This window comes from Teleopsis dalmanni, chromosome 1 (assembly GCF_002237135.1).
Source record: "Teleopsis dalmanni isolate 2A chromosome 1, ASM223713v2, whole genome shotgun sequence".
In the NCBI taxonomy this organism is placed as follows: domain Eukaryota; kingdom Metazoa; phylum Arthropoda; class Insecta; order Diptera; family Diopsidae; genus Teleopsis; species Teleopsis dalmanni.
Window position 1 is genome coordinate 22,400,841 of NC_051846.1, and position 11,530 is coordinate 22,412,370.

General features: G+C 29.6%; 3 protein-coding genes across 3 annotated transcripts; all 3 read right to left on the bottom strand.

Annotated features, from left to right (window-relative positions):
* Positions 1 to 317: 317 nt before the first annotated feature.
* On the bottom strand, positions 318 to 1,463 carry LOC119670184 (Golgi-associated plant pathogenesis-related protein 1-like). The gene is made up of 3 exons (XM_038080349.1): positions 1,260 to 1,463; positions 975 to 1,201; positions 318 to 525 (listed from the first exon to the last, which is right to left on the bottom strand). Exons 1-3 carry the CDS (start codon positions 1,398 to 1,400, stop codon positions 423 to 425), a joined length of 471 nt encoding a protein of 156 aa, XP_037936277.1. The 5' UTR covers positions 1,401 to 1,463; the 3' UTR covers positions 318 to 422.
* Positions 1,464 to 3,097: 1,634 nt separating this feature from the next.
* LOC119678155 (predicted GPI-anchored protein 58) lies at positions 3,098 to 4,619 on the bottom strand. Its single transcript, XM_038089847.1, has 2 exons — positions 4,602 to 4,619; positions 3,098 to 3,814 (listed from the first exon to the last, which is right to left on the bottom strand). Exons 1-2 carry the CDS (start codon positions 4,617 to 4,619, stop codon positions 3,098 to 3,100), a joined length of 735 nt encoding a protein of 244 aa, XP_037945775.1.
* A 1,224-nt stretch (positions 4,620 to 5,843) lies between these two features.
* LOC119678164 (cuticle protein 16.5-like) lies at positions 5,844 to 6,421 on the bottom strand. The gene is made up of 2 exons (XM_038089860.1): positions 6,410 to 6,421; positions 5,844 to 6,347 (listed from the first exon to the last, which is right to left on the bottom strand). The coding sequence occupies exons 1-2, from the start codon at positions 6,419 to 6,421 to the stop codon at positions 5,844 to 5,846; spliced, it is 516 nt and encodes a 171-aa protein (XP_037945788.1).
* Between the last annotated feature and the right edge of the window lie 5,109 nt (positions 6,422 to 11,530).

Here is an 11,530-nt window from a genome sequence, read left to right on the forward strand (position 1 = left end):
TGCTTACTTTCTTATACTACTTTTACCAAATTTGAAATAGAACTAGTCATTAGGTCTTTGCTCCATAATCTGTATTTTGATTGGAATAATTGCTCCATCGCTTTTTCATACAAGTTTTGTGTAGTGTAGCTCTGTCTGTATAAGGACTTACGTATGCTCTATACTCTAACAGTAAAGCTTTCGAAAAAATATTTGACATAATATTAATTTATATAATACAGATAGAGTTATAGGGAAGAAATTGAAGTGATTATATGAAGATTACCTTTTATGTGGTTGTGTAAAATAAAACAGTTATATATTAATTTTTTTTTATCAAATTATAATAAATATTATTTATTTCGTCTAACAATTGTGTGACTAACATACTATTTCCAAAACATATGATTTCTATTGTTCAATCAAAACCCTCTTTTAAGAAATTAATCATCGTCATCGCAGCTTCTCGTTGGAACATTTGCTGCATATTGTCCTGGAATGTTTCCCGTCGGACTGTAGTTACAAACAACCCATATCTGTTCTTTCCTAAAATGTATTAGTAATTTATTTTAAATAAGACTTTTATATTTATAGATAATTAATAGCAAGAAAAGATATATGTGAAGACTATTGTAATTAAATATTTAAAGCACATCGTTGTCTAAGATTTCTTATTAAACACCTAGTGATGACATAGATGATAGGCTTTTTTACTTAATTGTAATGTGGCATTAAGTAATTATAGTTAATTGAGAAATTGATTCTTATATATTTTTATGTAGTTTTAAAAATTGTTAATACCTCACATACTTCTTATATAATAATAATTTGAAGTTAAATCTTCTGTCTACTACTTAATCCAATCTCAGCAACTTTTGCGATATGTCAAAAATTATGATAATTTAGCTTATGGACTTAGTATATACATGACACAATTATTTATACATATATTAATCTTAATCTTAATCTAAAATAAATGATATACGAACCCTTACTTTTTTGCAATACCTATTCCGAGTAAACAGCTATTTTTCCATAAGACTTGTGTGAAACCTTGAGTACCGCATTGAAATTTTTGAATGCCATAGTCATAATTAACGATTTCATTGTACCAAAATCTGACGGGTTCCGTTCCCGGTACATTTTTGTATCTGGTATAGTAAATATTTTCACCATGCAGCTTGGGAATTCGATATTGCAGATTATCGCCTTTTGATAAGCTCTGTTAGATTAAATAAAAAATATTTTTAACTAATATTTATAAGTTTTATATGATTTACCTTAGCCCAGTTTCGAGCATACTTGGACAGTTTGGCATCCAGTTTTAATGGTGGACAATCATGCATTTCTCGTAATCTATTGTGCTCTTCTAAACACTCCTTTTTAAATTTTTTCTGTTTTCCACAACATGCTCCGCACATATCTATCACTTGAATTTAGTTTTAGCAGCCATCTTAATTTTTTTGGAAAAATTTTTTTAAATTAAAAATATTGATTTCTAAATCAAAGATATATAATCATAAAATTTCTTTCTTTCTGAAAATTATTTTAAGAACAAACTATTTCCAATATTTCAAATTCATTTATACACACTCGTATAAAAACTGATGTTTTTTTTTATTTATACAATAGTATATATCATGTTTAAAATTATATTCATATATATTATTTTTTATCAAAAAATTAAATTCAAATATAGGTATATGTTTTCATATCTTTTATATCTTATATTTTATCCTTGAAGTAAATTTTTTTGACATGGTTGTATTGCTCTTTCCGCTAGAATATATCTATGTCAAACGTTTGTTCACAGTCCTGTCAAAGTCGATTTTGAGTATAGTCTTTAAACTGCGCAGCTATTTCGTTTTTATCTTCTTCTTAGTGCCGTAACTGTGTTCCAGGAAAAGTCTATTAAGCTTAAAGAGTAGTCAGAAGTCAAACAATACTAAATCAGGCGAATACAATGGTTTTAAAACGATATAAATTGAATTTTTGGGGGAATAGTTTTGAACACCCACTGCTATGTGGAATGGTGCTTCACCGTGGTACAAATATTAGAAATGGCTGCCGATAAATTCTGTGTTTATATAAACATAACTTCACATTAACCGCATATCGGTTAAATTCAGAACACCACCACTATAATCAAAGAAAGGTGTTAACAGCGGAGATGAATTTTTGAAAAGCTTTTGTGTGATTAATTGATTGGGGTTGTTTTCGGATTACAAGGATGTATTCAAGTCTCGTATACAGTTATCAAGTGTTACGTTTTATCTTGACAATTACGGATTGCACGGATTAACATATTTCAACACAACGCTGTTCTTCCAAGAAATGATATTCTTTTGACACCAAAAGGGAACATAAATCTTGAAACAGATTTAAAATAAATGTTAACATTTTCAGAGAGCTTTATCGACGATTTTTAAGCACCAAATCTTTGATTTTCTGCCATTATTATTCATCACCGCAACACAGTGTAGATTATTCATTATAATCTATTCATTCATTATATTATTTATTATAATGAGATTTTAATCTTTTCAATCTCGATTCAACTTTAAAATTGATATATACTAATCCAAATTACATGCTTGCATTATCAACGAGGTTTCTAATTTTCTATCGATGATTTTTTATCTCCAAATTTTCCTGAACGTGCTTCTCTGTTTGTCTAATGGTCTCTTCACTTCTTAACTTGTTCAAATTTTTTACTATATTTTGGTTTTGGGTAGAATTTTTATAATCGAACTTAACAGCAGTAATTTTAAATAACTCTATGTTAACAAGGATTTAAAATTTCTATTAGAATTTTCATTTTTCTATTTTAGAATTTTAAATAATAAATCTTTATAAATATACATGTTTTATAGGCTTTTCCTTAGAGGGAACACCTACAATATAAATAAATAGACAAAAAACTAATTACTCTTTTATTATTTTCGTATATTCAATGATTAGATCGATAAATACATTATTTACATATATAATAATGATTTTAATTATAAATAAATAATAATATATAAAAATGCTTAAGATTATAAAACTTTGGTCATTTGCATCGTAATAATTTCTTCTTCTTCTTCTTAATACTATTAAAAATAATATATGACTTTTCTTAGAAGAGCGAATGATGGTGATGTTTTGCTATTAAGTGTGCATGCGGTGCTACGATTTTAGCGATAGCGGGTTGAGGGAATGCATAACCCACAGAAACGTGATGAGTTGTTTTTTTAGGACCAAATGTGGCACGATAACTGGGAACTGCAAATGGTATAGCTTCATAAACTGGAGGTAATACTTTCGCTATAGGTAAAGGAGCTGGAAGAACAGGTGTTGCAGCTGGCAAAACATGCGAATGAACAACTGGAGCTTCCACTGGCCAGAGTGGCTCAGGTGCAGGCAAAAGTGTTGCAGCTGTATGTATGACTGGGGCAGGAGCTGGTACTAAAGGTGCATGGAAGATAGGAGCTGGAGCTGTTACCAAAGGTGCTTGAAATACTGGAGCTGCGGCAGGGAAAAGTGGAGCATGTGCATGTAATAATGGAGCTGGTAGTAATGGTGTTGGTGCTGGTAGTAAGGGAGCTGGTGCAGGTAGTAAAGGTGCTGGTGCTGGCAGCAAAGGTGCTGGTGCAGGTAGTAAAGGAGCTGGTGCCGGTAGTAAAGGTGCTGGTACTGGGAAAAATGATGCTGGTTCTGCTGTGTGGAAATGTGCTGGTGGTAGAACAGGTGGTGCGAAATCGAAGTGATCCGGTATTGCATGCGAATCATATGAATATGGATGTGATGGTTTTGCTTGTACACTAAAAGCAGTTAGTGCCAACAATGTAAAAATCTAATTAAACAAAAAATCTTAATTTTAGTTCTTGAAATCTTCTTAGTTCACAGTATCTGTACTCACCAACTTTAACCGCAACATTTTATATTATTTTTTGTTGATTAAGTTCCCGCTAATCCAAAGACCTTCTTGTCAATGCAAGTATAGTTTTGCTAATGAATTATTAATTTTTTCCGTATGTATTTATATTGGTGCTTAGTTCCGTTCGTCTGCAATTGCTATCGGTATTAATTTCACTTTCATTTACACCTAATTTTTTAAACTTTTTACCCATTGACCAATATTATTAAGTTTAACAACTTGCTAACACTGTAAACGGAACTGTGTTTATGTGTCTGAGGAAAATCGTGACTCTTGAGCAATGTTAACATAAAATTGGGGTTACATTAATGTTGCACGTACCTTTTACAGTCGAAACCCTTTTTAGGAGTGTCAATAAAATAGTAGTTGAGATTTGGACAATGCATTTTTGTTATTTAAATTTTTTGATTTGTCTAAACTTACATAATTTCTTCTTTAGGAAATGCTTATATAATAACAAAATTTTATTAGACAATCATTTTTTCCTGTTTTGGTAGGCAATTATGTATAGGATTTAGATTCAGGGTCAGTTATTAAATTATCATCTGAAAATGTTCGTTGTTACTTATATGTTATTGGTTCATTGAGCTGGTAATCACCACATACATTACAAAACATAATAATACAATAAGATATATTTTCATTATTATTATTATAGTCCCTTGTATAATTTCAAACTTAAGTAGTACTAATACTCATCTGCCAGTTTAAGTGCTGTCATGAGTTCTCTTGCCTTAATTAGTCTTTAGTCTTTACAACACACACTCCTTAAATATATACTACATAAAGTGAGACTGCACCTTTAAGTTATTTAATATATAAAAGAAACAGTTGTTAGCATTTATTGAAACTATTGATAGCTAGTTTCTATTTAGTGCATTTAACCATTTTCCAGTGAACGGACTTGTATCAAAATATTGAAGAAATTGGTAAGCACCAGAACACTGAGCGAACTGAAAAGCAAATCTCTTAACTTCACTCGCGCTAACAGTCACTGCTCAGCTTCAAATCAAGAACGGATTTGCAACAGAACACTTAACGAATTAGAAAGCTAATCTCTTAGCTTCAGTTACATATACAGTCAATGCCCAGTTTTGAATAAAAATGATTGATTTTTAAAGGTTTGATTGATTTAGTAGAATTTTTATAATAATTATTTTGACAATTTACACTTGACTAATATTTAGTAAGTTTAACTTCTTCAAAAGGCATCCTATATTCATATTGATGTGTTCTATGAGATTTTGAAATCATTGACCTACAATTTTTCAAAGATACTGTCCTTTAGAACGTTATGGTCAATAGAAAGTCCCGCATCATCTGCCTAAAAATAAGATTTCTGGTTGCGATAGGCAAGATTAAAAAGCACTTGATATTGACATATATTCCAACATATATAATATATATTCATCTAGTCAACCATATGTTGGCTTAACCATATTAAAACATGTGCGTTAACTATTATTTCAAGACAAATAAATAAAGACTATTATTTAATTCCAAAACAAATCCAAAACAGTAGAATATAGTATGTGCTATATAGTACATAAGAATATCTGTTTAACTTAAAGGCATTTTAAGCACTAAGATTCAAGATAAAACTTCCAGAACGTCAACGTCAAGTTCAAGAATTGAGAAAACTGGGAACGATGCAAAAGAAATTTGTTTGAAAGAGAAATTTAAGTCCCAAAAATAAACAATACTGTCAAGCTCAAGAAAGACCATTTACATTAGAATCGTAACAATATTCCTTAAATTCGTCGCAATGAAACTCCAAGGAAAGTTTGAAGGTGCATTTTAATAAAACTAGAGTTAAGTTGCTAAAATAAAAATCGAAAATCTCTATTAAAAAAATCTCAATTAATTATTAAATTAGTAATTTTATTAAATAATATTTTAATTTATAGATACTATCGCAAAAATCACAAGGTCTATAATAATCGACTTAAACAACAGCAGCTGGAGCAGCAGCAGCCAGTGGTGCAGCCAAAGGTGCAGCTGCAGCAAATGGTGAGGCATATGAAGCAGCGAAAGGCGATGCAAATGGTGATGCAAAAGGTGATGCATATGGAGCTGCAAATGATGCAGCTAGTGGTGCTGAGAGTGCAGCTGGTGCAGCATACTTAGCAAAAGCTGGTGCAGCATAAGCAGCTGGAGCAGCAGCGAATGGAGCTGTGTAAGCGGCAGGGGCAGCAGCTAAAGGCGCTGTGTAAGCAGCAGGAGCTACTGCAGGTAAGCCGGATACATAACGACTAGAATATGGAGCGGTGTAACTGAATGGTGCAGTGGTGTATGATGACAAGGTACCATCATAGTTGTTGCGTACATCGATTTGATTACTACCGCCAGCCGCATACAAAGGTGCATTTGCATAGGCTAGCGGTGCTGATGGCAATAGACCAGGTGCTCCAGAAGCACAAGCGAAGAGAGCAGCAAGAGCAATAATTGTCTAAAGAAAGAAAATTTGTTTATTTAATTTTTAAAATTTTTAGTCGAGGTATTTGTACTTACGAATTTATACATTTTAGTAAAAAAAAAGTGCTTTAGTTTTGTGAGAAGTTGAAAAGTGGAGTTGTGAATGCTTTATGTTTTGATTATGCCTTGATGAAACCTTTTATAGTTAAAATTGTAAAACTATTTTTGTAATATAGCTAAAGCTTGATTAAAGTAAAAATACATAGGTATATAATACATAACTTTATTATATGCATATATATATACTAATATTTATTTGCTTCAGTTAAATTAACTGCAAAAAGCCAATTTCGATTTTTATTGTTTCCAAATGTGCCTAAACGTGAGGTGCAAATTTAATAAATAATTTTATTTAAAAACAATTTGCTTTTTCAAATTAAAACAATTTTTTTTTTTTGTAAATCAATATAAATTTTTTTTCCTGCATTGGCAACATTGGCTGTTAACGGAAGTTAAGTACTGCAAATTAAATTGAAGCAAAAAAGTTAATTTGTATGCGAAATTCGTTATTTGCTTTGTGCTCTTAATTTAGTTCAAATCGTTTAGCCACTTTGTTTCGCTTTTTTCCACTTGTTTTGTTTTTGTTTTGCGATATTTGTTTAATTAATTTTGGCATTAATTATATAGTTTATTGCTTTTTTGACCATTTAATACCGTTTGGCAGATAAACGAGCTCAATGGACACGTGGTAAATACGTTCGCGGGGCATTAAAATTTTAATGTAGGTGATTAGAGTAATGTACCCTGAAAAGTCAATTTACAAATATTTAAATGTAATTACAAATATTTATTCAAATATGTACAACTACTACATATCCACATATTATATCGATATAATTTATAAGTTATTTTAAATATTTAATTTATTATTGGTACTTTTATTACTGGTACTTTGTGTGCTTTATCACATCATAATTAATTTAAAGGTTATATTATTTTATATATACTAATGGCAATTCCTTCCTTAAAACAAATATTTTTTAGGATATTAAATTTTCTACTACTCTAATAAAAGACGTCTGTCAAACTTTAGTTGCATACAATAACCTCCATTAGCACTAATCCCTTCGATTAGTGGCTTGTAGTCACTTGCAAGTACTGAGTAGTATCACAACATTTATCATTTGACTATTTGATTGAAGATGAATATCTTCCCTACAACGTTTTTAAGTACTCGCTACTAAATCAGATATCATTCTACCTAAACTATCATAGTATATAACTAAACTAAAGAAAATAAAGAACTTTGAAAACTTAACTATGTATGGGTATATGAAACTTGACTTCTCTTCTAGTTCTTTACATTTAACGAAGCGTACAACCTATACTACTCATTATTCTATTCTATCAATTGATTATTATGGGGATATATAGCACCGCTAACATAAAGTTTATTCTGCTCGTATTTTTTATTAAATTTACAAAAATTTTTAATAACAAACTCATTGTAAAATTTCAATAATTTTTCTCAAATGAATTACCTGATTAAGAGAATACTTTGATAGAGTAAATTATGTGGTTTTATAATATGCATAATACAAATTATTTAATAGAATTAAACTATTGCTAAAAGTTTCAAAAGATAAACTAATAAACCTAATGAGTTCATACCCCATTTCATTAAATCATCTAAAATTGTATTTTATTTCATTATAGTTATAGGAACAATAATTACATTATCTCTGAATTCATAACTATTGGTCTAATGAAACTTTTCCCCCTTGAATATTTTGAGAAGCTTCACCGCAGTTAGTCTTAATATAAACTTTTATATCATACAGTAGGATATGCATAATAAGACACTAGTAGATCGTGATTTTTGTAAAATGAGGTACAAAAATCTATTGTATAAAGTGGGTATTAATTGAATCTCTAGGTTGATGTCAAATTAATTGATATATAAACAATCTTTTTTAAAACTTCGATTTTCTAGTTGTCTATAGTAACTAAAATGTCAAGGTAATCAGAAGATCGTTTGTCGACAAAAAGTATTTATTTGTTCTCGGTAATTTCTATTTCAAGGTTAGTGAGTGAATTTCAAGGTTAACAATGAGAAATTATAAAAAGTTTTTTTTTACTTTTGTCGATGATTCAGTTTTCCTAAGTTGTCATAAAAAGGGTTAATAATGGATCAAGATCAATAAACATACTATTGTAATATCACGTTATTGTATATATGGTAACATTGTCACTGAACAGGTTTAATCACAAGGTCTCTAACTGTATGACATTTAAACTTTATCACGTATTTGGATCCTTCTAAAAATTGTAATAGTAAATGCACCAAAGACAATCACAAATACAATATGATACATTAAAACGAGAAATTTCATAAAAATTTGATATTGATTTGAAAAAATTTCATTAATAAATTGTCACAATTTGATAATTTGTCTTAAAATAAAATTTTTCAAATAAATTTAAGTTTACTGATCATATTTACAAATCATATTTACTAATCATATGTTATTGATCCGGTCAAAAAATACATAAGGGACAGAGCTCTGAAGCTATATGCGAAAACGAACAGGCTGCCCTAAGCACTATCTAATCTCAGAGTAATCACAAACCACACAGAGCGGTACGCAGATCTTAGATTAATCATTGAATAATAACAAAGATTATGAGAAATACTCAAATTAGTCAGTGAAATGGGTGGAACTCTGCAGAAGTCCCCAAGCCATCATAGAGTAAAAGTGTCCAGATGCACTAACAAAAGACTAATCATATTGTAGTTTTTAATCAACATTAATCGCGATCGACCACATCATCTCATTAACGCAGCTTCACAAGGTATTTTAATCTAGGCGGTATCAGTGATTAGTTCTCAGTATACCAACGTGGCTTTATTAGTAACGTTGATCAGTTCTTCATCACATCAACGTTTCCAAATCGGTAATTTTTAATAATCTGTGAATGCATTAATGCTGTGAATAAAATTAAAAAAATAAATAAACTGAAATATTTGATGATAAATTTTATTTACTATTGTTGGAACAGTTTTTACGTGTTTTCTCTTATACTGCTTCCCATTCTTCTAGCAAAATCATTTCAAAAATTCCTAAACCACATATTTAGTTAACATATCCCATATTTAGATTTCATATCCCAATTATAAGTAAGTAGAGCTGCATGAAATAAGAATTACCTATAGTAATAGTGAATTTCAGTAAAGAAGGACAGTGATGCATTAACAAAATAGATTTAAAAATCGGTTTGTACTCTTTTTTCGGTATGAAATTTATTATGATTCAAAGACCTTTTCTTATAATATGGACTATAACTTCTAATTGTCCATATCTAGCATAACATTTGATTATATATTTAATTAGTCTTACGATTTAAATACATGATTCAAAAATGGATCATTTTCAGGGAAGCATTTCAAATAAAGAATGTTCATCAAATAAAGACAAGAATCTTGGAGAGAGATAGAAAAAAAGAGAAGAAGAAATAGCGGGAGGAAATTTTTTAGAGAGAAGATTCAATAAATAAATTCAATGTATTTATAAAAAAGAACAATATCATCCACATTATCATTTATAATAAATTTTGCTAGCACAATTCAATCGTTGGAATTATTGTTTGCAATATGAAGTTATAGAAATCATATTAGGAGTAACTCTGTCGGATATCGTTTGATATTAAACAGCTGAGAAAGATTCTTTCCAAGTTTATGGTGCAACGCGATACAACGATACAACGTTGTGGTCGAGTACAACGTTAATTTACATGCCTATAGAAATTGTGATGGGATATTTTTAAGATATTTAAGATATTTTGACATATCAAATGTTCTAAGTCGTATTACCAAAAAGAAACAGTAATAAAATGATCTAGTCTTTAGATTTGATATATTGTTGGGTTCTGTTTCAACTCTGGAGAGTTCTGAGAGTAGATATTAAATATGCTTTTGAAATTTTATAATTTTGAAAATTGCAATTTTAATATATTTAATATAATATGTACTTTATATTTCACAAGACATGAATAGCACGAAAGAAACAATATCTTTAAAATAACTATTATATATAAACACAATCAATGTCTCAGCGAAACCACATATACCTAAATACATAAAAGACTTGTTCACAGTTAAAATTATTTTTAATGTTGAAATTCATTGTACGTCAAATGAAGTCTTTAATAACTGAAGTTGCAGATTATATGCCACTGCAAATCCAAGTCTAATTCAGCATAAATCTTTACATCTACTATAAAGTTGCAGTTAACTGTAGTTTATGAGCAGGAAATGCAGAAATAATTATTATAATCATTTCAAATTAATTAAAAAACATTATAGACTTTTTTGTATTTTTTGAGTTATATTCAATAATGTCCAAAACGGTAATCATTATTTTTTCCAAGATGGTGTTACGAATCCCATAATAAGTCAAATTCGTAAACTAAAAATTAATGGACCCAAAATTACATGAAATGGAAACGATTTAGTTGTAGTAACTATCCAACTATTATTAAAAAAATTTACTTCTGTATACCTACAGTGACTCCATCGCATAATCGGACAAGCTTTTATTCGATATAAATGTGCTCTAAACTTTAAGAAAAATGCTAAAAATATGATTTTTGTTTGCTTTAATTAATACTTAACATACTTATCTATCTAAATTATAAAAAAAAATAAAACATTTCTCATAGTAACTATTAATGTAAAGTAAAAAACGGAACCAACACAATTTTTTGGGCTCAACGTATAATCGGACAAAATTAAGCATCCATGTAAAAAATGCAGAAATGTGGCATTTAATATTTTGGAACTGATTTTACCAATTTTTGGCACACTTCTGGCTCAATTGAGTACCATGCTTCGAGTAAAGCCTCCTTTAGCTGTACTATTGTGTTAAATTTTTTTGGTACTCTGTCCTAACTAATTCCTCCCAAAGATGCTTAATTACATTAAGGTCTGGGCTCTGTGTAGGTGTGTATATGAGTTTGGGGCAGTTATGGATCAACCAAAGCTTTGCTACGCCTGACGTACGTTTGGGATCGTTGTCCTGATAAAAAATAAATTTTTTTACGATACTCAATTTCTCTGCACTTTGCTTTACATTTCATCCATAACCATATCCATATCCATATCCATATCTATATCTATATCTATATCTATATCTATATCTATATCTATATCTATATCTA